At 38.0% G+C, this 27,248-nt stretch overlaps 2 protein-coding genes across 5 annotated transcripts in view; both read right to left on the reverse strand.

The window, feature by feature from the left end:
* LOC142978102 (CYFIP-related Rac1 interactor A) overlaps window positions 1–4,179 on the reverse strand; it is a 40,111-nt gene extending 35,932 nt beyond the window's left edge. The window contains exon 1 of the mRNA XM_076122379.1: window positions 3,590–4,179. Coding sequence (XP_075978494.1) covers window positions 3,590–3,904 — 315 coding nt within the window. The 5' untranslated portion in view covers window positions 3,905–4,179. The remainder of the gene's footprint in view (window positions 1–3,589) is intronic.
* Window positions 4,180–5,290: 1,111 nt separating this feature from the next.
* On the reverse strand, window positions 5,291–26,083 carry LOC142978095 (protein FAM135A). Of its 4 annotated transcripts, none has more exons than XM_076122360.1 (17): window positions 25,768–26,083; window positions 16,620–16,837; window positions 16,123–16,369; window positions 15,561–15,590; window positions 15,339–15,482; window positions 15,073–15,244; window positions 14,299–14,468; window positions 13,833–14,039; window positions 13,679–13,749; window positions 10,602–13,555; window positions 10,395–10,527; window positions 10,199–10,318; window positions 9,751–9,936; window positions 9,371–9,536; window positions 8,937–9,145; window positions 8,611–8,858; window positions 5,291–8,325 (listed from the first exon to the last, which is right to left on the reverse strand). In XM_076122360.1, the coding sequence occupies exons 1-17, from the start codon at window positions 25,842–25,844 to the stop codon at window positions 8,137–8,139; spliced, it is 5,541 nt and encodes a 1,846-aa protein (XP_075978475.1). In that variant the 5' UTR covers window positions 25,845–26,083; the 3' UTR covers window positions 5,291–8,136. The 4 variants fall into 4 exon arrangements, with proteins under 4 accessions (XP_075978475.1, XP_075978474.1, XP_075978476.1 ...); XM_076122359.1 differs by having other exon boundaries at window positions 15,339–15,506; XM_076122361.1 differs by lacking the exon at window positions 15,561–15,590.
* Between the last annotated feature and the right edge of the window lie 1,165 nt (window positions 26,084–27,248).

Consider the following 27,248-nt stretch of genomic DNA (forward strand, 5'->3'; position numbering starts at 1 on the left):
GCATCCATCGTTGATCGTCCTCGGCGAAAACCAAACTGGTTGGGGCTCAAGTCCGGACCGTGCTCTTCCAGGTGTTCGACGAGGCGGGCGGCCAATAGGCGCTCAAAAAGTTTGCCCACCTCGTCAAGTAAAACAATAGGGCGATAGGCCGAGGGCGACTCAATCGGACGGCCTTCTTTTCTAATGAGGGTGAGTCTACCCGTCCTCCATCTACGGGGAAAGGTGCCTTTTGAAAGGCACGCCGAAAACAGCGTTATCAGTCTCGGCTCGAGCGCGTTGGGTATGGCGAGCACCCAAGCGCGGCCAGGGACTCCATCGGGTCCCGGGGCGGTGTTACGGCCGCGGAGCCTGGCAACCGCCCGGTTAAGCTCAGCCGGGGTAACTTCCGGGATAATCTGCTCGACGGCGACCTGACTGGCAACTTGACTGACACCCTCCGAACTCACCGGCATTGGTGGAGGGGAGAATTCGCTCCGGTGAGGAAACAGGACTGCCACAGCCTCGTAGCCCTACAGAAGATTATTGATTGAGTAGCTTAATGAATCATAACGTGGGAGACGTTTATTTTAATTAAAACGTTGCGTAGGCTGTCGTAATTATTTTACGTAATCTATACAATATAAACATTATTCAGCAAGTTGGTTGTGGAGTGTCTGTGAGCGGTGCGTCTGTCAGTCGTAGCCGTATGAGTAACACATAATAAGGAGCGAATGTTATTGTAGTACGTACGTTTGTTTCGCTTGCCGGAAACACGTACGTTCGGTGCCGAAAAGATATTAACCAGTCAGTTAGGCCTGTTGGGAGTCGTTGGGACTCGTTAGGGCTGCCATCCGTCCGGCTTTCCCAGAATTCGACCTAGTTTGACGGTGTCCGGGGACCGTCTAGGCCGCTTTTCGTGTAATGTTCGGGGTATTGCGAGGCTGTCAGGTTATTAGGACATTTGTTGAATAGATAAGTAGAATGTTGTTTTGGGTTCTTAGTAGCAAAATACGTCTGAGTTTTAGATGTATATGTCTCCTGATTGGCAAGAATCTAAATAAAACCTAGTCCGCAATTAATCTATTTGTGTTGATTAGAATGGACTGATTAATTGTCAGTAGAATCATTGAGCAACAGAAATATTCAATGACATCTGCTTTGATAACTTATGAGGATTTGACCAAGAGTATTGCATCCATTATAAAAAGACGTACCTATCTATTCGAGGGGTAGCCCTAACACCTTGTAGTTGGAGTTGGTACAGACGTAGACGTAAACGGTCGGTTTTATGCGTGTATCCGGGCCTCAATAAAACCATCGGAATATTACTTTACAATTTATTTATCGCTTTCAGAGTCTCGCCACTTAGCTTTTTAGGATTTTTATCATAAATCTTCGAGAAGTAGGTACCTCGTCGGGGAAATTGTTGGTCGGTCTTACGTCATTCTGTGCATTAAACCACCAACCTATTTTGTTTGTTAAGGATATCGTTACTAAGTTTTTTGTTCGGACTTCCCCTAGATAGGCTATGTTAGTATGACATAATTGTATAAAAAAACAATATCATTGCATTACGCTCAATATGACGCATATTTCATTGTACTATTTATCAATTGCACTACAGATGGTACAGATACGTAACGTACGATCGCAATTAGTAAAGTACGGTTCCGGAACACAACAGTAATATCGATGACTGATAATGATAACAGCGAATGAAAGCTATCGATTCAATGCCCATTCAATCGGCGTGGATCTCCAGTCTGATTGATATTTCAGTATCAATGATACGGTATTCAGTTTCATCTCATTTCAAGAACAATACCTGCTTTTGAAATCAACTGCAGATTTCACAAAATCGAAATGGATTGGAAGTGCATTTGGTGCTTATTGACATTTTCATTTCCTGACCTTTTTTAGCGACGTGTATGATGTCAGATTGTACCTTGCGTGAATCGAGTATTATTTTAAGAAAACAGGATTATTTTTACCGTAAATGGTCGCTTTAAATGTCAACTTTACTGTATCTGTAGATGTATTTATTGTGTGTTATGCATGCAAATATGGTTAACCTTTCATCGTGTGAGACCTAGGCCATGTTTACGCCGGAATGGTCACCCTTTATTTAATGCTATAAATATAATCAATAAATATCATGTGTCTTCACCCAGATGATGTTAGTCTGTTTATAGGTGAAATGGGAGATGTGGATGGATTCAATCAATACTGATGATGCAAATGAAAATTATGTCATTAACTTGAAAATAATATGTTAAATTCTATCAATTTAGCTAGGAAAGTATGAGAGCTTGAATAAAAACAAAATACGACGAATATTGGGCACATTCTTCTAAAATGATTTACTGAGATGATAAGATATAATTCCATACACCTGCATGTTTATAGTAGGCAAACTTAACAAATAATTTAACACGAATGCTGCTATGTTTATTAGACTGTAGATTACAAGGTAAGTATTTCAATGCAAAAATAATTTTACCGCATACCATACTTAAGAAATGAGTACGTATTCACGTTTTCACGGTCGCAATGTATATTATTTACTTGTACTTTATCAGTGTGAGAAGTTATCAACATGACATCATACTATCTTATCAACACGTATCTGTACGTTATGATGAATATTCACATGACATGAACCAACAACTCAATTATACAATGTTTACTTCAAAACTGTACATTTAATTTATTATAATTGTATCCTGTTGTGGCTTGTTTTATGCTATGATTGTTTTGTATTAAATATAAACATACGTAGGTACTTATTTAGAGAGCATTACCACAGTGTGTGATTGAATAACTTTTTCTTAAGTACTTACAACCCCAATACACAATGATAGCTGTGTCAGTAAATTAAAACTTTCAAAGGTTAAAACTTTGATTGTTATTATTTACCTATAATATAGATTAAAAATTACTTTTCTTCATTTGAAGGCTGACATTTTATGATGCTAGCTTATGACTTGAACCTTCTTGAACTTGAAACTTCTTGAAAGAACCGTAAAAATAGTTATACAAGGAAATTTATTTGTCCCTTAAATAGTTACTATTAGAATATTCATGTACATAATATGGTTAAAAGTCAACCACAACCAAAATAAAATTTATTACCATGTAGGGTAGTTTTCATTTGAATTTCAAAATATTGTTTTTACCTAATTTTATATTGAGTAAATATAAGGTAAACTTTGTAAACTATTATTTTATGTAACAGGATAACTTTACAGTTTAGCAATCAAATTATAATAGTAGGGATAGTTGTGTCCTATACACTCATTACTACCTATATTATCATGTAAGTATTTTTATGTACAGCTGTTTTTCAATACTTATTTAAATAATAACAGTATTAGGTAGTACTTTAGTCTGCTTTGATAAGAACATAGTATAATCTTCACATTAGCACATAGTTATTATTAACACCAGTCCATTGAACTTCGCATTTGATGGTAGCATCTGCATCCAACATAATTGGTGGGTATAAACAGATGTGACTACTCAAAACTAATTCTTACAAAGTTTATTCTGTAATCAGAAACTGATGATCGCGATTTCTTTGTGCGAGATAGTGCATGATTCATCGACTCACCCGTTGCAGCTGTAGGGAGTGGTTGTAACAGCGCAGCAGCTTATCCACCAGAGGCCTGACCGCGCGCCACGCTCGCTCCTGGGATATCCGCGACGGATCTGCTATCGCCTCTCGTATCTCCTTCCCTGCACCCTTGTAACACTGTATCTCTTCTAATATCTTCTCTGAATCCAACAGCACCCTCTGCACCTCTTCGTAAACATTTCGCTCCGTGTCCGTGGGCGCGGCGTTCTCGAAATCCAAGAATATATCGTAACGTGGCGACGAACAACAGTTCGAGTCGTCGCGAGACAAAAGGCTCAACAATTTACCCATTGTAGACTAAATAAATCACAATTTATTAGTTAAACCTACTCGATAGCGCACACTGCATTGCCTATTTAAATTTTGAGTCTTAAAAATGTCACTTAAAAGTCTTTATATCACTAACTTTTTGTGTAAAAATATGCTTTATACGTTATATATGAATGTCCTTTACTATTTTTATTTAAATTGCATGCAATTTATAATATTAAAACGATTAATTTAACTAAAGCCTAACGTTCACCACACGCCTCGCTCGACTGCGGCAGAGCAACTGTCATGAGTCGGTGTTGTCCGCCTTGTAAATTGACAGCAATTTATACTGAAGTGTGTTCAATCTATAAATTGATAAAAAAACATAAATTGATAAAACTTTAAAAATAATTTATTGCTGTGTGGATTGCGCCTTTATTAATATTTTATGTGAATATTGAAAATGATTCACAAAATTCAATCTTTACTTAAAGGTAAATGTAGCTGGCAGCAATAACACTTTTTTTTCATATGGCACTTCTTTATAACTGTCACATTTTGACATATGAATTGACATTATTGCTATATGAAAAAAAAATTGAATTTATTTTTCACTAAAGACTAGCTAGCTTTATCAAAAACCCCCACAGTAGCAGTACAAACGTTTGCATTTATTCAATGTGAGTAGGATATTTCACTTTAATTCCTTGCGTAATTATATACAGATGAGGTCAGTACAGAACTTAAATGTTCAGATACAGAATCCCGGGAGTTTAGGTATATAAAAATTGCATGCAAAATAGCTTATTCTGCTTACTGCTTAGTTTATTTCAGCTTTAATTATTAGGCTCACATAATAAATAATTAATTGCTTTCCTGCTGAATGTTTGGCTTGTTTTCTTGTAGATGGTAGCTTTTTTTCTCCCGTTTATTGTTAGTGATCTACTCTTATTTACTAAAATAGGTTAATTTCTAATAATGTGTAGTGTCAGTAGTCCAGGTACCTACCTTCTATCTCTATTACACATTCGTTTGTGACTGTAAGTACATTGGCTCTTTCAGCAACGTTTCTTGCTTTGAGACATTTTGTTACTTCGATTGTAGCAAAGATAATAAATATACTTTATAATAATGTCTCTTGGGAGCTTAGGACTAAATATTAGAGAAGAGCTAGGATAGAGGTTCCCAACCTTTTCTTAGTCCGGGACCACTCTTATACTATTCGTGTTAGCAGTGACTACTTTGTAAGTATATTGAAAGTAAAGTGTAATAATCAACCTTAAAAAAAAATCATTCGCGAACCATATTTTGGCTTCCACGGACCACTGGTTGTGAACTACTGAGTTAGTAGGTGTTTCAAATTTTAGTCTAGTAGTACCTAATATAATTTTGGTAGGAAATGGTAGCAGTTGAAATAAATAAGAGTTCAGGCATTATTTATTTATTATCATAAGTGTATAACATCGACACATTGCCATTAAACATACGATTTACAAATAAAATTTCATTTCTATAATATTTACAAAATTCTTTCCCGTCTCTTGATACACTCCTAGATACATATTTTATTTCCTATTACGGCTATTATGCGTTTGTGGAGGGCATTTAAATATATTATATCAGTTCCAAAATAAAATATTTTATATTTTCACTGAGGTATCAGTTACTACGTATTTTAGTAGGTAAACCTTTATAATTTCAATTAAATCTTGCACTTCTTAAAAAAGATCAATTAATTAGAGTTGAATAACTCGAACTAGCGTCTTGCTTTGATTTTTTTACGATCGTCTCATAGTTCAATTGTGTTTTAATTGCTAATGTTTTTCTTTACTCTCAATACCAAACAAATCACTTACTAAATTATTAAAAAAACGTTACATCTAAAAAGATAAATTTTTAAATTGCTTTTGTCGTTTCTAAAGAGTTCCTTCGGTAGAAACTGATGTTTGATGTAAGTATGTAGTGGGGCCCTCCAAGCCTGCCCGTGAGCAATAATAACACTATAACTATATCCCAGTAGTAAGTACACAATATATCGAATTATAATAAATTAGATTTCCAAGCCCTGTATAAAACATTACCTACTGATTAATTTAATAGAGAGAAGTGGACAGAGCGAGATAATAACTGTAATTTATCAAATAATGTTCACTACTAATAAGAAAAGATATTCTATGAAACTTATTCAATATCTCCGTGATCGTATATTTTTAAAGATCAGTCTAACATTCGATTAAAAATTTACAACTTTCATCTAACGTTTACTTTATTTATTTATTTTATTGTTAAGGCTACGGCCGACGTTCGAGGCCTTCGGAAATGTCCATTTGCTTCAGGAACATAAATATATGACACGCTCTATTTATATATCAATAATATTATTTCTATTACATTCCTTTTATGTAGTAATAATTGATTTGTTATTGTGTATTAAAAACATGTCATTCTTGTGAACTTACATTCGATCAGACCCTTGTCAACGAGGTAATTTTGATTTCATCAACATAATTCCGGGCCTTCAGGAAGTCAAGAGGAAATAAGTATAAGTCAATTGTAGGTATCTCCTATGAAAGTAAAGATAATTGTATTTATAAACTACCATTAATAATAGTGTCACCGAGTGCCGAGGTGACGGGGTGCGAATGCAAAGTATAGAACGAAGTGTTGTATACTTTCATAGCAGATAACCCGACGTGTTTAAGAATGATACTGTTCATAGACAACAATAATACAAATAACATCTACCTATATTATCTACAGTCGCTAAAATTATAGTCTTAATTAATTGGTGTAAAGATCCGTCTTAAAGTCTACTTAATTAAAATTGTTGCTTCATCGTCTTGTCAACGTAGTTCATAAATCATCTACAATTATGACTATAATCGATTTATCACACTTTTATTCGAAAGTCTGTAAGTAATTTTGGTAATGCTGTAGTGCTTTTTGAAGGGATAAGTAGGAATAGGATCTAGAAGTGCAATGTGTATGCAGAGTCACCTGAAAACAGTCACATTTATATTTAGAGTATGGCTGATAGATTTGGGTAATATTATGATGATAATACGGAGATGTATCATTACTTATTTATATTGTTGACAGATAAAACAATCAGTATCCTTAAAAGATTAAATTGATATAAGACTACCTAATTACACTTTACATTATGATCGCGAAAGGTATTATTAATATGTAACAAGATTGAGGCGACCCTGCGGATGAAAAATAGCAAAGTTTAGAAGTTATGTAGGTAGCGGTGACAAAGTGAAAGGATAAATATTCCATAGGCTTTATGTCTGACTTTAGAGTAAGTTTATATGAAATGCTTCCACTTAGAATACGTTTAAATAAACCAATAGTTTGTTCGAATTTCAGGTAATTGGATCAAATGACGATAAGCAAAAACATGGCCGATCTAAGCGATCTGAATTCCATCGAAGAAGGAACTTTCAAGTCAATGATCATGGAAAAGATGAATGAAAAGAAGACATTTGAAGAGTTAGTGGTATGCAGCTGCAGGAAAAGTTTTATTCTAATTTTATTGACGAGTTAAATGCCAAGAAATGCGAAACATAGTAAAATGCCGAATGTTAAAATGAGGAATAAGTTTGTGAATTGTGTATGTGAATAAATGCTTAATAAGAGTAAGCTTGTGAATGATATTAATTCCAGAGGCTATCGTTTGTGCATTAATTACGATTATAAGACTAGTACTTCGATTGTATTGATTGTATTGACTTCCAAAAGGTAACAGCGTTAACAGCAGTTGTAGGCATATTCTAAAGTATGATACGCAGGTCAAGACACGTAATTAGTAAGCAGGATATAGATTTATGGTATGATAAATTGACGAAAGTAAACATTTTAGTCATAAATTCCTTGTCGATTTCATAATTATGCTTCAAAGGACTAATTTTTGTAACATCCGTTTGATAAAGTTGATAACGACACGAGATTTCGTCGGTAATTTGTGTCCTAATTAAGAAAAATCCCCTGTGACTCCATCTTTCATGCGTCAACCTCGTGTTGATTACCGCTTTCACGATCTACTAGGCCCAGTACCGTGCTTAATCTGTATTGAGCCTTACTATGCTATTACTCGTAATATCTGGCCGTTGCAATACTACCTGCCCAAATTCTATACCGTTTAGTTCTCAATATTCTCAGATAGAGCCAAACGGATTAGAATTGCATTAGAATTTGTCTCCACGTTCCAAAAGAATAGACTTGAGTAGGTACACAAAATAGTCCGACGGTGTAATAAAGAGAAGAATCTATCGGAAATATTTAAGTGCAGAGACGAGGAGGAACTTTTCTATGAAGAGGTCGGAGTCGAGCGCGGCGATGTGCGCGGCGCGGCCGACCAGCGCGCTGGCCGTGTGCGGCAGCGCGTGCTGCACGTCGTAGCGCACCACCGACACCGTGGACGCACGCGCCGCTAGCGGGGACACCATGTTGTGTACCTGATGTCAACAATAATGTAGCATTAGACGAAAAAATAGTAAATCTGCAAAGTGTATGTTTAATTTAACCCGCATTTCTATGTTCTTTCCCGCAGTCTCATGTTGCTTGGCGTTGCGGTAAACGCGAACAATAGGCAACGACTTTTTTCAGTCTCTTTTTCCAATCTTAATAAACAAATTTCTGCTTAGGTACAAAACTCGCACAACCCTGGTAAAGGATCAATCTTAAATCAAATAATGTTAGTTGGGGATTTCAAAACGCTTTTCTGTTAACAGAATACTAACCATTTCTCTATAAGCCTGTCCCAGCAATGAAGTATCCTTTGCAGCTGCTTTACACAGCTCAAGTCTCGCAGAATGCAGCGGCACGTAGCGATCCTGACCGGAGCCACACAGTAGTATGTGCTTGAACTGATGCAGCTGGCTCCTCTCACTCAGCCGGTAGAGGAACGACCGCCGAGGGTCAGAGTTATCACGGAGCGACAGCTGGAGTAAAGAGCCCGATTTCTTCCATTTCTGCATAAACCACATACCTGAAAATAGTAAAATTGGTATTTAGATCATCGATAAGGTATACTGACTAATAGAGGCTGGTTTTTCACAGATCTTACCTGCATTAACCAGTCCACTGGAGTTGTACAGCGTCCCAAGATGAGGTCCACTCAAGGAGAGGAACGTGTGAAGCTTTCCCAAGAATGGCTTCATTTGAGGCTTCGCTAGAGCCGACCGAATGATAATAGTTCCCAGCGAGTGACCCACGAAACTGATTCGAGCTGGTTCACTCGAAGTCTGAATGTGAGTCAGAATCTCTTGGACCAGCCTGTGAAAGAAAAAGCAATTTTAATATTTAAAGACGAAACCATAATGTATTCTAATTGCATGGTTCCTATCAATTTAAACCGTCAATTTAAATTCCTTGAAATACTGGTTATATAAAGTTAATCAAGTTAATGTACTAAGGAAAAAGCAATCAATAAGGCAAAGGATGTTGGTTGTAGATCATCGATAGCGTAATTCTAGTAATAAAGGTGTAATTTGGACTTACCGGTCTGTCATCGTTTCGAAATCAGAGAAAGTATCGCCTTGGTTTCTCTCGGACATGAGGAAGTCTAGCCTGGCCCCAGGCAGACCTAGTTCTAGATACGTCTTTACAAGCCTCAAGTCTGCTGCGTTACCGTCCAAACCGTGGACGCAGATGATCAGATGTAGTCCTGAAAAAACGAGTTCATTATGAAGCTTTATACTTAAGAATTATTGTTCCGTTATGTGCTCATTCAGCAAAAAAGTATACAAATAAAACATACTGAATGTCACTTAGGCGTTAGTACTTTTGTCTTATGTACAAAAACAGTAAGTACAGTAACAGTTGATTGTTCAAATAAGGATCAATGAATAAAATAAAGTTCTCCTCAGTTTTGTTCTTACCTTCAGGATTAAACATTCTATATTCATCGCTGATATGGAAATACGGCAGTGGGTTTTCAATAGGCGGAAAATCGGAGTAGATGGCGCCGGGATACTTGACGCTTTGTCTGAACTCCTCTCGACACTTCACGAACAGCCTCTCAGACTCCGCCAGGCCGAATATACTGACGAGATTGCTCTCCCGTTCTGAAATGTAGAAAGATATTTCTCAAATGAGTGAATGTGTGAAATTAAAAATATTGTATTCAGCAATATAGAAAGGGTTTCAGGGTATAATTCAGTATAAGATAGCAATAAAGTTCACTAATAAATGAATAAAGTAAATGGAACATTATAGATCTGCTTATACATGAAGAAAGAAGTAAATTAGTGTTCGTAAAAACATTAGTAAATAGTTATGAATGAGTAAAACAAACGAAAGCAAAGTAAACCAGTAAACTGCTATTACCTCCATCGTTTCTGCTAGCCAATTCTCCGGTGCTCTGACTTTTATTAAGCGTACTACCAGATGTCGTACTCGTAGAATTCACCGACTGATGTGGTCGCAGCTTCCGTCTCTCCATAATACCTGTTGTAAGCCAAGCGATGGTGTTAGTAGCGAAAGCTTTAGTTTGTTAAAAGACCATATTCTTCTATTGCGTTACCTTCGCACACATGGTACAGAGGGTTGTCTAATTGAAGCGTTGTTGGTTGCGCCTGTTGCTTCCTAGGCGTTTTGGAAGGAGTAGACGATTTACTACTCTGTCTACTCAATTTTGGTGACTTCGAAGGAGGATCCTGTAACATATAGAATGTTAGTTTAAGAGCCTTGTCACCTATAATAATGATAAAAGTATCGAGGACTTAATTACCTTAAACTCATCCGGTGGTGGCGGTGCATCTCTAAATTGTTGCGGTGGTGGTAGATGTTCATAATCGTTGTCTCCAACGAAATGTGCTAAATCAACTTCAGATTTCGCTTTACTAGAGTATGGTTGCCCTGCTAGAGAGATCTTCTTGCCGTTATGACTTTTGCATGAGCGGTCTACTGTCAAACTCCTTATTTCAGCTGCTATCAGCTTTTCCGTGTACTCTATTCTATCTTTCAGTTTCGTCTTCTGTATCGTTTGTGATTTACCAGCTTGTGGTTGCGCCTGCGGCTGCGGCTGCTGCGCTTTAGGAGGGATTTCCTTCCTGATGTAAGGATGGAGATTGTCACTAATTGTTTGAGATTTTTTCACCGCTCCCTCGCTATGCGACCTGCCTGATGAACTGTACGTTTTTCCCTGTATTGCACTAAAAGAGTTATGCCTCTGATTAGTCTTCCCTGCCTGCATTTCCGACATTTGTTGGTAACAACTCGCTGTGCACGTGTCCGAATTGCATCCCGCGTCTATGCCATTACTGTGCATTAGTTTATTATATTCGCATTGACTATCCGTACATATAGAGTCACTGCATATTGTACATTCTTCGCATACTGCTTTGTCACAGCATTCTATCTTTTCGTTCGAGTTAGTTTGTGCAACTTTGACAGCTAATTTTAGTAACCGTTCGCGTAACTGTTCTCCGTTGAGAACAGTTCGTTTAAAATCACTTATAGTATCACCCTCAGCTTTACGAGGTTCCATCGGGTCTTCATAACTTTTACTACTGACTTTAGAAACAGATGGATTCGGTGGATGAAAGTTTTGATTTAATTGACAACTAGCATTATCTGGGGACGATGGGCCGGAACTCCGTCCGCTTGACACCCATCCACTTTGTTCACTTAAACTTGATGTGGAATTGCTTCTACTTCTACGTTTTTCTTCTTTATTAGAAAAGTTTTCTGGAGGTAAAATTTTGAAATCTTTGTCTCCTATGTCGAGTGGCGGTGACTCAAAAGCTGGAGGAGGTGCTAAATTCGGTAGCGATTCTGAACCGAAATTATTATTTAAATTGGGTTCATCTAACACTGATGCTGCACTTCTACAATGTCTTAACAGTTCTGGACCGTGATCAAGACTATACGGAACACTTGCAGATGATTCCAATCTTCTTAGTTCGAAAGGAATACTTTCGTTACTAGACGATGATGCCGCTTCTGACATTAGCTGTGTCATTTTCTCTGAAGCTTTGTGTTTTGAGCGTTTTTCTGGTTTTCCGCTCGACCTTCCACTCTTCGGTGTTTGTGCGCCCGACTTTGGTGTCGCTCTGCCCGATTTAGGAGTAGCTAAACCTGACCTGGGAGTAATCCCACCGGACTTAGGTGTAGATTTGCCTGATTTGGGCGTCGCTCGATCTGATTTAGGAGTGCTGCGTTCCGATTTCGATGTTTGTCGGTCCGATTTACTATCCCTCGATTTAATAGAGTGATGACTGCTTAACGAATCTCTACTCGAATTGATTTTTGTTGTTTCTTTTCCACTATTATTTAATTTTGATTCTTTCGATCGACTTTTCTTGTGTCTTACAGATGGCATAGCTGAATGTGGAGTAGACGGCGGCGTTTTTGAGTACGTCGATTTAGAAGTTCCATCACTGCTTCTATCTAAAGTCATTACAAATCCACTGTCGTCGCTACTCTTGCTAGATTTCTTTTGATAATTTTGTATTAAACTACCCGTGTTAAAATCATAGCTCCAATCACCTTTTTGTAAATAATAGTTCAACTCGTGCCTGATAGTGTCGATCGGAATTTGTGAATTGTCTTTTTGATGAAACACGTGAGTAGAGTTCGATCTATGTACGTGTTTATTAGAAACTAAGTTACTCTGATCAGTCACTTGATTTTTACCACTAACCGGTGGGTAAGAATTACGTGGAGGCAACATAGGACGGGCTAAATTTACACTGTAGCCTCTTTGAAACTCTAATGGATTACGAATAACATTATTCACTTGCATATTACCCTGATTACCGAAAGTATAGCCGTACACTTGGTTAGGATTAGGTTTCATCATTCCATCGTACTTATATCCTACATTATGGAAAACTTCATTGCTCATTCCTTGAGGGCTAATGCTGAGATTGTTACATGGATTTTTATATTTTTCTCTAAATTCGCTTATGTTTCTTCTATAATCGTCTCCTTTAGATCCGCATCTCGTCGTTGTACTTGTCGGGTAAGCAGTAGTAGTAACACTTCTCGGCAATGTGGTCGGCTTTATCTGTTGCGGCGGTAAGTATGGTTTCGGATAGTTGACAGAAGAGTTTGAACTATTCCTAACATTCTTCTGTAATGTTTGTGCGGTGTTGAGTGGTGTCAGTTGTGACACTCTCAGCTGATCCAGAGACTTGCTATGTCTGGCCGGTAATGTACTAACTCCGCTCGTGATTTCATGTTTTTGGCGGAAAACCTCGTTGGGGTCGTTTTTCTCTAGACGCGATACATTTGTAACACTTTTAGCGGCGTTGATGTCAAGCAATGTCGACGCAGAGTATCGAGACAGTTGCTGTCCTTGCTGTATGGAGCATGAAGCAAATGCATTGTTGGGTGGAAGTTGAATCTCGCTAATTTGATTGTTCTGCACGATATATCTGTTCCTTCCCGTTAGTTCGAGTTGTTTGTTATGCGGTTTACTCATTTCAACTACTTTTTGATTTACTAAAGCTCTCTTAGGCGAACCGCGGGCTGACTTTTGCGGAGCTAACGTTAAAGTAGCTTGTACGACATTAGCACTTGCTTTGGGCGCGTTGAATTGCGGCTCGAGGACGTCCATGATAGTCTTTGGCAATGTAAGCGTAACTCTTGAGGCTTCTGATGAAGGCCTTCTAGAATCCATGAGAGAGCTTATGCTACAAGCGCAGTCATCTCCAAGTGGTTCCGAACACAGGAACGGATCTACAACAAAGCATGAACATGTTCGTAAAAACTAGATAGATTATTATATTTATTCTAAAATCCTCTGTACAAAGAAAATATAAACTTACAGTAAATATAGAAATAAATGCTCATAATACATACCGCTACCAGATTTGCTAGCACTAGAATTCAAGAATGAACGTCGTCTCGCAAATTCTGCAGTGTCTTGATACCTGCAGGAAAAAACGTTCTTAGTTCTCCATGTCATAGAAATGACTAAATACCTACAGTTAATTATTTTAAATGTATATCATACCTATCTTCAAAGATGATGGGCATGATATGAGGGTCACCGTCGAGCGCGATGCAGTGGACCGGCAGCGGCGGCAGCAGCGCCAGGTACCGCGACCTGCGCGCCACCTCCCCGACACTCTGGTACGACTGGTAGTTGCTGTCGTAGCAACCTGCCAGCGAATGCCGCGGGTTGTCCAGCACGAAGAAGCATTCGGAGAAACGTTTTATACTGGAAAGAGAAGAAAAATGACCGTAAGAACAGCGAAAAGCTAAAAAAGATTCTCACGTTTGTAACTCAAATGTGTTTAGTAGTATAAAAGAGCTGTTTCCTCATTTCCCATTCTTATATGACTGCGATGCTGTCACACAGCCTGCCAAATTTCAGACACTTTATTATATTATGCCGAAAAATCATGAATTCAAACCTCTCCACTAGATCTATCAAGAAGTTAGATGGGCTCGTTCGTGTATTAAACTAGTGAAATTACCGTAACGCATGATGCCTGGCAGCGAGCGCGTGGTGCACGTGGGGTCGGTCGGTGGTGTGATGCAGGAAGGCGCGCCACCTCAGCGTCACCTCCGCACACAGCCTCGCGATGTCATGCGCCGCGCTCATCGCCCACTCCTCCTCCTCTCCACACTCCGACTTCTGGAAGTTCTGATCAGCATTTTTATTTTATAAGGAATGTGTAAACTCTGCCGCTTTGCTATCAACTTTGACAAATAAAAATGAATAACCGAAATGTACGGACGTGAACTAAAACTAAGTGTGATAATTATATTTTTTTTATGTTTGTAGTTACAAACCGGGACAAGGTTTGTATAGGATTGATGATGGAATCTAATTCCTACGGGAATGAAATCAACGGGATAAAATTGTAAAATATCCGGACGAAGTCGAGCCAGTCCGCTAGTTTAGTAGTAAAAATTAATCTGCTGAAGTTTTTTTTTTCTTAAGTTATCTTTAGTGATTTCAAATGTCATACTGATATGTGAATCATAAATACCAGCGGAATTTACCTGTTTCATTTTGAGTAGGTTAAATAGAGTTGTTTTAATGCATAATATAATATTTAGATACGTGTTTCATATACGTATGTTGTAAACATTGACTCATTTCTATTTAGGTATAACTACTGTGGATTTTGATAATGCGATTATTAGTTTGGAATGCAACAAAATGTTTTTATTTCAATTACAACCGGATTTAAATACTAGGTGTGAGACTTTAACATTTGTTTTACCAAATTAATTTCACTGACCTTGCCAAACTCGCTAAGGTCTTTTATTCTCTGCGACATTTCTCCTACAACGGAGTTGGAAGATGACTCTTCAGGAGTGAGCAGCACTCCGGTCGACCCGCAAACTGCCAGTGCACTTTGTAACCCTTCTAGAGATCCTAATAGTATTCCACATACTTCTGCGTGGACTTGTCTGAAATACCAATAAAAAGGATCAGTAAGTAAGTAAGGATAAGGAACTTTAAGTGAATTGAGAAGCAACATTCATATTTGTCCGTTGGTCATACCTGGCATGTGCAATCTTGCTCGAATTACTTCCAGCACATTTGCCAGTGGAGCCAAAAAGCACGTTCTCAAAACTTCCTGAAGTATTAAAGTTGGTGCTAGCATTCTTCATCAGTTTACCCCATTGCTTACTCGAGCGTGGTGTGCTGCAAAGAATCACATTTTTGGACCTTTAATTAATTGTTAGTCAAGTGAAAAGTATTCGATAGCGTACTCCTACTTACCAACTTTGAACGTAATGCATGATGCTTTTCCTTGGAGAGCAGTTACAAAATCAGTACAAAATTTAGTCATCTATACGTCACAATAGGTACTACAGCATAAATGTATGCACTTTGCAAATCGAATAAGCAAATTTATAGGCTGTGAAAATCCATTTAAGTCGCGTACTGGTTTCACAGGGCCATTTATTGAAAGAGAAATTCCATGGATGGTCTCCGATATTATCTGGGTGCCAAGATCGCGATTTATTGTATTGCGTTAATTCAATAAATATATGGTCGTAGGTGTAACTTAAAACTCTGCAATTGATGATTTGACGCCCACTGAGCGACTTTAATGCAAGATAATAATCGAAAATTGGACGTTCCGGGACCGCTTCGACAAAAGTTATGTTTCTTCCTTTTAGCATTTACACAAAGTGATAAAATTAACTTGGTTGTTTAAGTAACATTCGACAGTCGAACAATTATTTATGATGTTGGCGAGGTTACATGCGTTTATTGTTCGAATTATCAGTACTTTTGTTGTTCAACATGAGTGTTGGTGTACCTTTTTAATACTTACTTGATGTAGGGTTGATGTAAAGCAACTAGACTCGCATGAATGGTGATGGAGACGGCTGACAGGTGGAAGTAGTCGAATAAGACTGGCAGGTGGTAGTGGAGACCCTGTGAGGGTTGGAAGTGCAGCTTGAGCACGCGGCAGGACACCGGCGCTAGGGTGCTGGACTGAGCACCCTCGCTGCACCACAACTCTACGCCGAGACTCCATTCTGCTCTCTCCAAGGATTCTTTGAGATTTCGGCTATCCACTGCGCAACATAATTGACTTCATTAATGAAAACACAATAAAAAATTGGCTCAAATCAGGGTACTAACTTCAGGATTGAAAAATATAGACGACAAGTAGGTTCTGATTCTACAGAACAAACACAATCGGCTAACCAAGCTTCAAGGTCAACTTGTACTCAACAAGGTGACCAATAATAGACTATCATATCGAACTGGTAAATGTAACGTTAGGACTTAGCAATTGTACAGTCAAGAAGAAAACTCTTTTACCTAGCAAATGAGCTCTAAAATGCACAGTATCCCTGAGCGTGACCTCCTCATTCCTATACATGATCTGGAAGGCCCGGGAGGCGGCCAGGCCTCCGATGAGCGAGGCGGCGGCAGCTTGCCGGCCGGAGCGCGGGGGGGCGCTGCCGCTCGAGATCGACGCCTCGATGTGCACCGGCACCTTGGGCGACACGCGGAGACCCACGCGCACCTGGTACAACCTGGTGAAACAGAAGTACATTACAGACCCTGAACATAAGGTTATTTGCTTAATAGCTCTATAGTTACTTCTGAAATGGCTGGTCGTTTGGGTTAGACACGATTCGAATTCAAATGTGGAAGTTTTTATTTTAGAAGAATCCTTAGAATAGTACCTACATATTTTTGTCTGAAATAATTGAAGATATTTTTAGTGTTCCAATATGTAATGGGTCATTTATACCAAAATTATTTTATAAATATTATTATATTAATATAGGGATTAAATACCAAATCTTATTTCGACCAATAGAATGTATACCTAAACTGCAAGCTGCGCCAACTGGCACTAAAATATATATTAAATAGAGTATTTTAAATGAAATCATGTAAATCTAAAGCCGAGATTAAATCGGATTAATTTAACGTTCCGGAGATAGCATCTTCCGAGACCTATCACTGCATCGACCATACTTCCTGTCGAGCAAACTGTACGGCATGCGGCACGAGGAATACACCTACATAAAGAAATAGTGTAAACAGTATGAACACTGGACATCTATATGTTGAGATATCAAACTAATAGGTACTAAACAAGTACTAGTACTAGCGACTAAGCAAGTAGTAACTATAAGATTATAGGAATGGAAAGCAAAACACTCTACTTTCCCATTTCTACAATGGGCACTCCAAAAGTTTGGTTCCCTATTCATATTCAGTAGAGGAATAACCTTAATATTATTTGAGATGAAAATATTGCAGCAGAGCAAGCGTATAATACCTCAATGCGGCAAGCTATATCCCTATATAGCGCCCCTTTGACATATTAAGCTTGCAGTGGCCCACTTGAGTCCGAACACGGTTCACTGATTTCAACAATACAGGCAATACGATTTCCGCAAAGACTGCTCCATATTCTCCTTACTCAGATATTCCAACAGGAATAAATATTATATTTCTGACCACAGCTTACGAGAATAAACGGCATCAAAAGAGCCATAAAACGCATTCGCTCAAAACTTTTCCGAAAAATTACAACCATTGTGAAGTTGAATGGGATTTTCTACATTTCCCTGCGAATGTCGAAGCGGCACGAGCAAGTAAATGCTTCAGCTTATTATGTTAAGTTCATTATAGTCATTCAGCTTATTACGCTCATTTCACGGAAATGTTCGCAGTTAACACTTTGCAATCGTTTTTAGCTGCTTTAACAATGTTTTAAGACTTTAGTGTGCATGTCATTAACAAGATTTCCTCGTTACGGCTGAATAAAATTGTTTCTGATTTCACATTGGTAAGTGGAATCTTCAATCACTCTCTTATCTGATAATAAATGACTGAGGAAATACGAAAGGGAATGTACTGATTAATTATGATACTGACGTTTAATTGTTGTTTATTGGCAGGAGCGAAATTGTTTTTTATAAGTTTATCCGAATAGGTACATTTATTTATTGTGATATAGCAATTAACATAAAAATTTTAGCGCACTTAATTCCTTTATCCACATAGTTATTGCTAAATGCATATTATCAATATTATTATTTGTGTTGGATAGAATCTATCGCATTAAACTATCAACAGAAGAAGTAGGTAATCCGTCGAGTGATAAGAGCACTGTATAATAGAATAGACAATGAATGTGATTAGATTGTTCCGGTGGCTCCGCCCGCGCGTAATTCAATAAACCACTGGACTTTCTCGATCCGGAACAAGATTGTGAATGTGTCGAAGCCGTGTTGGATAAACAATTCTGCGCTTTCGATAATCTCTATCTATTGAATGTCAGTCTTTATGTTTGAGTTACTTGATTTAATTGCGACCGAAACCGGTAGGAATAAAGAGATAGTAATTTCAAATAAAATACTGACTCAAAAAGGAAAGGGGCAGTATAAGTATTTACCCTTGCAAGAAATTCTTCAATCTTGCTTCTTTGACTACAATCGAGTTTTGAAAGTAATTTCGTTCTCTTGAGTTCGCACATTGAGCCTGTAATTTCTTTATTTCACACACAACCGAAGCAATTCGTCAAGACTTCTCCTGACCTTTTCCTGTCGTGGATGTATCTCGAAGTTGGGTACTTTTTACAGCCCAATTCATTTACACCTGTCGCGTTGGTCTCGACCCAAATCAATTTACGCGCTCCCCATAGCTATCGTTTGTTATATGACGCTCCCCTAAAACGCAGACGGCTGTTAAAAGGGGGAATAAATGTGTTTAGTTCAGTGGACAGTACTTCTATATGCGCCTATAAACTTGTACTAGTGACTAACCCTCAACGATATTGCATTCGCATGTGACGATTTTATGACTTCTCACTGTTTTTTATGGGGATCGAAAGTAGAACAAAAAATTGCGATGTGTGTCAAAGTTATTGGTGACGTATTATAAACTTTGTGGTACATTGGGTTTTTGATACCGATTCAGCTAAATAACGTAATACTAATGCTGTTTTCTCATACTGGCTACATCAAACAAGTTAAAATAGTTTAAGTTTTACAAAGATTAAGCTATCTGTAACTAAAAATAATCGTTTTACTACTTAAGTACTTGCAAATTTTTTTCTTTCAATGAATGCCTAACATGTTAACATATTAGTTTTAGTTCTAAAAGAGCTCTTACTTTGTAAAACTTTACGTAGTCAAAATGAGTCAACTGCAACAAAACGTAAAACGATTCAAACGAAGTAATATCAACATTATCGTGCCTTATAATAGCAAAGTCTACTATTACAATAGAACTGAAAGATTCTAGAATAAATAACAGTTCAGTGGCTGCGACATTCCATTTAAAAACAAGAAAATATGGCGGCCGAACAATGAGAAAAGGGCTGTAACTTTACTTGTAATTTAACATAACAATGTCTTGCAGAACTGTCGAACATTTATCTTGCGAATCGATGACTTAAAATATTTACGTGCGTGAATTTTGTTCATATGGAAAATACATGTAGACTTTTGTTTATTTATGTTTTAAAATTGCAAAATAAACACGCCGAATGCTCGAAAACAATAATTCAATTGAATTGGGTACAAAAGAATAATATAAATATGTTGTTTACAAGCTTTTCTGTAGTCGTCCTCTTCGGACCTAAAATAATATTTACGGTTCAAACAGTTTTTCAGGTATCACATAAATCACAGATGTCGTAAAAAGGTGCATAATAATGTAAGTGTTTGCCGAGAGATCCCTGTAATAAAAAAGCTTTAAGTGAAAACTTCCCTTTCAAGGATATCTTGGTTCTAACAATGCAAAAAATATCCAAGAATTGTTTCTTAAAGATCGAACCATACGAGTTCAATGATCTGACCCGGATAGTATTACTACTATATATGACATACAACAGCAATATAAAATATAAAATAAAATGAGCACTGCGAGTTCCGCACTAATCTAGACATCGTGCGGAAATAAATTCCCAAGCACGTTCCAGAATGATTCAGTGTGGGGCAAATAAGCTTATTAGGTTATGCACTTGTAGCATAAAATATGAGATGTTTCACCCGAGTATACTGACGTTAATTGCATAGTGCAGACATCGCTTTCTACGAGCTAAGCAGTTGAGCTAATTGTTTAAGAGTTAAATTCGTTTTGGTATTCCAATTTGAGTTGCTTTGAGTTGATGTCTGTCTGCATAGTTGGTTAGACGTTATGTGAGTTCGTATTATAATATTAATAAGTAATGAAGAGCTTTAAGTGAGTCTAAACTCATTGAAAGAATTATAAAAAAAAAACTCAACATATGGGTAGTTGATATAAAAATTGCAGCTTGTTGTTAAGCCCTATGCGATGTGAGACCCAAATGAGTCATTTAAAAGTTTAGTCAGGGTTCGCGTGGACTGAAATCTTGGATGCAAGACGTCTTTCTAACTAAGCAAAAATATAGAATTACAAAAAAAATATGTTTCATTGAGTTATTAAAAAGTAATGTTTCGTTATTTAGAATAAGGGAGTGGTAGTACCTACTACGTTATAACATCGTCGTCTCTCAGGTAGATGATACCTCTAAGCCTCCAGGGAGGGCTGGGAACGTCGCACCATGATTTGTGGTTTCACATAAACTGTTGCGGTAGAATATTCTAGTGCTGAGAGAATTGTGTTCAACGTTATAGTCGCTATGTGATTATTTCGATTGGATAAAGAGAAGAGATTGAAAAAAAGCTGATTATTTTCACGTCTCAAAATCTATATCTGTAAGTTTGTGTCAGATAGTCTATATTTTATTACATCATATTCTCATCGTGGCAAGCTAGATCGTGAATTGAAAGACTTTGTTGGAAGCATGTAGACAAGAGTGGCACAAAACATTAAAGATTAGCAAAATTGGAAGAGACATATTTCTAACAGTGGAATGAGAAAAGCTGTGAATGATGATAATGGAAATTTCATGTGTGTGTTAATATGCAATACAAGAGCTTTCTACTAACATAGAAAAACTAAACTGAAATGTAATTATTAGTATTATAGTTTAATTTAAACACTACTTATGTTATCATGTGATGTGCAACTGTATTTAGTGAATCTATTTACAGGATTTCATGATTGCAAGAAAATTGTTTATTCATTGAAAGAATTCAACGTTATTCAGATGTAATGTATGTATTCAGATAGAGAGATGTGAGAATGAAATGCGCCACAAATATACAACTGGGTCACAAACTGTTCACGATGCGTAGGAGTCTGTCATTTGCAATTTTAAAACATAAAATATTGCTGTTTTATATACCGTTAATGCGTGTTACTAAATAACTAGCCATTTCACTATATTGTTACATACAGATATTATGATTAGTTAATAATATTTTTCATAATATTTCTGTTCAACGACCTCAAGTGATGATAAAATCAACGTTTCTTTCAGTATTTTCCTTAACGCTTTGTTTTGTATATTGTAAAGCGAGTGTTTATTTATCTTAGTATTAACAGCAGTATATTCCCCGTGAGTGAAACGCGTTCCGTAGTAAAACATTGGGCCACGGGAGTAAACATTGTGATGTAAAACCTGGTTAAAAACAGTTAAATATAGACACCGACCTTGCAGACGTGATGACGTTTCTACTGAGAAACATCACGAAGTATTGTTTTTATTGGTTCTTTGACTATTTGATACTCGTTTTTAACATCTTTTAATAGGTGTCATCCGTTTCCGTGTCTCAAAATAGTGCACTCAGAAGTCATCTTGAAAATATTCCTGTGACAGCGCGTTTATTTTCAGAATGCAATAAAATTATATTTAAGTGTTCACTAAACTTGCCTGCATTGCTGACAAGCATTAATTTCGCATTTTATTTACTGCAGTAAATATTTTAAAATCCTAAATTCACATTTGGCTTTTTAAGTGGAAATGCCGTACTTTGTGCCAAATGCCTTCTATTTCCTCGCGGGACTAACAAACTTTTCGACGCACTTCGTTTGTCAGTCAATAAACAGATTCATAAAACTTTTTTTTATAATAAAATGATTTATGAATCCCTGAAACAATAAGAAACTAGTTATTCTGAACTCTATAAACACGCAAAATTAATATATACTGAAATTCAATTGCCAGCACGCACAGATATTTCTATAAATTACACAGATAAAAAAACACAATTTGAAAAGTTCTGTTAAATGTATAATTATGGTAGGAAATACTCAGGTTAACGTTAAAAAATTATAAAAAAATTATACATCCAATTATTTTAGGAATTAATTTGAAACTTCATGTTAGATTGCATTCATTTATGAATGCAATTATAAAAATGCGTATCGTACAAAATCAAAAGTTTTCATAAGCTTTCATCTTTATCATTTTGCAGATCGCCAATCACTGAAAAAATCCTTAACCACATTTTCCTAAGTACTCCAGGAAAAGCACGTTTAAAAGCAGCGATTACTAATTAAGAGTTATGAGTCAGTGCGCTCCTGGTTTAATTGAAGGGGTTCGAACGATGGCGTGCAGTTTGCTGCGTCAATCATAATTGTGCACCAACCGAAGCCAGCGCTGGCACGAATTTTTTCCAATACCTTTTAATTTCTCGCATCGAAATGATCGCTGATTTCTTTTCAATAAACCTAATTGAGTTTCAAAACGGCCAGCAGTAACATTTAAATAGTTTAAAATCTTTTAAACTCTATTAAAGGTTTCAACTACGAGTCAAGCTGAATGCAGCGAAGTTTCGAGAATACTGGCCGCTGTAGTTTATAAAGTTCACGTATTCGAACGGTTGCACTTCTCATTTAACTTTTCCATCTACTGAAACTGGTTTTCACTGAGAATTAAGTAAAGAAGACGTGAAATGTTTGAAATTTGTACTGTAGAGTCGTTGAAATTTCAGTAAATTGAGCTCTTTTATGGTATTATCCTTTGCTTTTCCTGATCATGGTTTGTGTTATTCTACTAGTAAATTAAATAGGTTGGTATCATTCCCAAGTACGAGTATATCCATACGCATAGGATTCATAAGCTTGGTATTAATACGAGACTCAAAAATATCTCTGAGGTTAATTCCTGTCCCCTTCGAGCTTGTAATTGGGATGTATCAAGCTATATCGAGTGACTGAAAACTAAACTGAAAAGACAGCTTCTACCTATATTTTTTATGGTAAAGTGAAATTACATCTTGTGAAGATTACACATTTGGCCCAGTTTTTACTGTAGACGAGTTTTTACCGTACAACCTTCAAGTGCCTAGAAAGACATTACATTTAACTAAAATATAACAGTCGGAAGTGAGTAAAAAGCGACGAGACAGCCTGTTCGATCCGAGCGTCCCAAGCTCACGATTTCGTGAATGTTTCGTAATTTATAATATCGCGTCGACATTCAGACGTCTACATTTTGAATACTAACCGAGACAAAAGAGCGCCGGCCCGACAGAGCCTCCCTGAGACGTGATACGTATAAAGAGAGATGCCATCAAAAACATCCTGTAAAAAATCTCAAGTCTCGCAGCGTAAAAAGTGGTGAGATCTATGTAATACCAAGTCGATTAATCTGTTTAGTCTCTACTGAAAGGACCTTCTGTCTTAAGTTATTACATAAGTTATTATCATGCCAATATAAAAAATATTTCACGTTTAAAACAAATAAATCGACCTGGCCATCGCATAATTTGATTATTAGTATGTACCACACTGCACAGCACGACGGGCCAGCAACCGAAATCCTCACTAGGGTCCTTCCGAATATAATGATTGAGATGAGTATCTTAAAGAAATTAATGCTCCTGAAATTTTAATGGCGAATTTGTGTTTTCATGCGATGACCAAGTCGACTTATTTGTTTTAAACGTGAAATATTTTTAATATTGGCATGATAATAACTTATGTAATAACTTAAGACAGAAGGTCCTTTCAGTAGAGACTAAACAGATTAATCGACTTGGTATTACATAGATCTCACCACTTTTTACGCTGCGAGACTTGAGATTTTTTACAGGATGTTTTTGATGGCATCTCACTTCTTTTTGTAAAGCGAACATAAGTCCAATTTCTATGGAAAGACGGTTATTTTTTTCATAATTCAACATATTTTCCTATTGAAATGTTGTTCAGTTTCATGGGCTTAAACACCTTTAAGTTATGCCTTATACAGTAGGTACCTATGTACACCTATTATTTTCTATTATACTACAGTAATAATTAATTCATTAACTGCAAATGTAACCTTGTAATCCTATATAAATGTATAAGATTACAAAGTTATTCTTGCAGTTAATGTATTTAGAAAACTGGACTGAAATTAGAAAATATTGAAATTTTCCCATGATTAAGATACTAAATTCTATTTGTATTCTAAATTTGAAGCTTCTAAGTCTGCTAGAAATGCCTTAGACTTTTGATGATCGGTGAGTCAGTGAGTCAGTGAATCAGTGAGTGACAAAATTCAAAACTTTAACAAGTTGTCATTCTTAAAGTACTGGTTCAAATTGACTGAAATTTTCAATATACCGTGTTCATACAATGACTGATAAGTCGCTAAAAATTCAGGCTTCTTGTTTTATCTACAACAAAATTATAGGGGGTCGAAAATGGCCTGAATTGCTTCGAGAAAAGATGGTACGGCCGTGCCGCTTTTTTTTGCTCGACTTGCGGGGGCACTGCCGTGCCCCCAGATACAACGATTGTACAAATTCCTAAGTAAAGAGCCACTCGACGTATTCCCATATGGCCGAATCTCTCCCAACTACTTGTGACAGTTTAATGTCATAACATGTCTCCGCAGCGATATCTGACACCAAAGAGCTGTTCTATTGTTACTACTTAATAGTACTTCTCATTTGGCGACAAAATTAGGTTAGCGTTTGTATAGACAATTCTTCGTTTTAGTTTCGTACTCCATTTTGTTGGAAAGAGGAGATTATGGTGCTTATCCGGGATAATGTAACGAGAGGGATAAAGCTGATCGTTAGATTATACCTACACTTAGTTATTTTGAGCAGGTTTTAATATCTCTCAGTTTGGTTAAGTGCTCATCAGATAAGAGTATCTTAAACGAGTTGAAGTGTACGTGATTGAGAGCATCGTTGATAGATATCTTAACGTTGTTCTATCTTGTTCATAATGTCGGCTAATGCTTTGAAAGATTACGTACAGACGGCCTGCGTACGACTTAAATCGAAATATAAGGGCTCTCTCTCAGTTGTCAGGGGAATACTGTTTATCGTTTCTTTTTGAGTACGATGATATCTCTTCGCTAGATTTGCATACGAGGTTTGGTGATTGAGTCCAATATTTATGGACGACTCTACCAAAATTTTCATTAGCCAAAATAGGTGTGTGTATTTGGTTATAAGTGAAAATTAGATGTCAGTTCTCTACAGCATTGGTTTTGTAAGTATTTTCGAATGTGTTTCGGTATGTTATTAAAATGTATTTGTATCATCCTGTTATGCTTGCAGTTATCAGTTGTTATCGATGTTATCAGCAGGCTGGTGCGAATATGTCACATATTGGAGGTCGGCGAGCTCACCCTCTCTGAAAGAGGTCGACATTGTAGAACTTGTAGAGTTCGACGGAGAACTCGAACGTGGCCTGCAGGTCGCTCATGGTGCGTGTGTGGAGGGGCGGGCGCGGGCGCGGGCGGCGCGGCGCGCCATGCCGCGGCCGCTAGCAGGCCGGCCGCATCGGCGCGGCGCTACCACACTACCGCATGCTCCGGCGGCGCACTGCACCACACTGCACGCACTGCACGACCACACCCCGCACTCGCGCTGTGGCTCGCCGCGCTCGGCGCTCGGGCGCGGTCCCGCGCGAACACTCCTCACACACGCAGCCGCCGTCACCGGCGTACGGCTCACAGTGCGGGAACCAGGAATTCATTTTTTAATAGCGGCCAGCGCGCATGCGCGGTACCCGACTCGCCAGCTAGGGATGGGACGACACGGATAAATTTATACGCAAGTATCTACGCTTAGATCATTGATGATAAGAATTTTCTTCAGATGAATGATGTTATATGAATTCTTGGGCATTAGACTATACTTATCACGAGTTGATACATAATAGTTATTATGTCTGAGTGTAACATGTAGTAGCAATCATGCTAAGTGCATCTCATATTACTTAGTTATTGTGTCTAGGACACTTGGGTCTCAGGTTACGAACATATCAGTTAGTATGCGCACATATTTATATGTCGTGTAGGTTTGAACACGATGTCCAATGTGGTAGATTATTGCGGATAGTGGTGGGTGGTGGGAACGGGTTCGGATAATGTGCGGCGCATGTCTAGCGGTGCGTCTGACAGCGGCGGTGGCGAGACGCGGCGTCGCGCCGCCGGGCTGCAGCAGTGCGCGGCGGGCTCGCTCCGGCCCACCTACACAGGTGCGCCGGGCGAGCGCCGGCCCGCGCCGTCATGTTATGAGGCCGTTTCAGGGATGTGTCGTGTGGTAATGCGCTCCCGCGGGACTCCACTCTAAAGGTCAGGGGGAGGCGAGTGCCCCCGCGACGTCGCCGCGTCGCGCGCGCTCACCACCACCTAACCTTTCTGCCTTTTTCATACCTGCCGATCATTCTATAATTCTATACCGATGACGCCATTTTATAATACCTGCAGGGGTGCGATTTGGGGTGACCTTTATTTGAGTGAGATTTGGTATTTTACGGCCTCGGCGAAGCCGGTGTTATAGACAGTTGTACCGCGACGACAGCGGGTCACAATTATTTTCAGCTTTGGCCACGTGTCGCAATATTTATAGGGATTGTTGGACAAGTTTGATAAAGCAATTGGGAGAACACTCACTCTCTTATTCGTAAATCTTTATTTTGGTATTAACCCAATCAATGTAGCGTTTGTTATTTTCTGTTTTGGCTCATTCACAGTATGCGTCCGCCAGTGCGGGTGCTACGTTAAATAGTTTATGATTGACATTCTCGTGCTATATATTGATCTCGGCGTGACTCACGTGCTCGTTAATTGCTCGACTACATACAGTTACACATTCAGCATAA

The sequence above is a fragment of the Anticarsia gemmatalis genome, chromosome 14, assembly GCF_050436995.1.
Source record: "Anticarsia gemmatalis isolate Benzon Research Colony breed Stoneville strain chromosome 14, ilAntGemm2 primary, whole genome shotgun sequence".
NCBI classification, from domain to species: Eukaryota; Metazoa; Arthropoda; class Insecta; order Lepidoptera; family Erebidae; genus Anticarsia; species Anticarsia gemmatalis.

What these genes read in the sequence shown, in the direction of transcription:
- LOC142978095 (XM_076122359.1), bottom strand. Translation starts at nt 25,844, where the DNA reads ATGAGCGACCTGCAGGCCACGTTCGAGTTCTCCGTCGAACTCTACAAG. An exon ending in GCCAGGCATCATGCGTTACG is followed by an intron (nt 14,040 to 14,298) that starts GTAATTTCACTA and finishes TTCTCTTTCCAG; the next exon opens with TATAAAACGTTTCTCCGAAT. An exon ending in GACAGGCTTATAGAGAAATG is followed by an intron (nt 8,326 to 8,610) that starts GTTAGTATTCTG and finishes TGTTGACATCAG; the next exon opens with GTACACAACATGGTGTCCCC.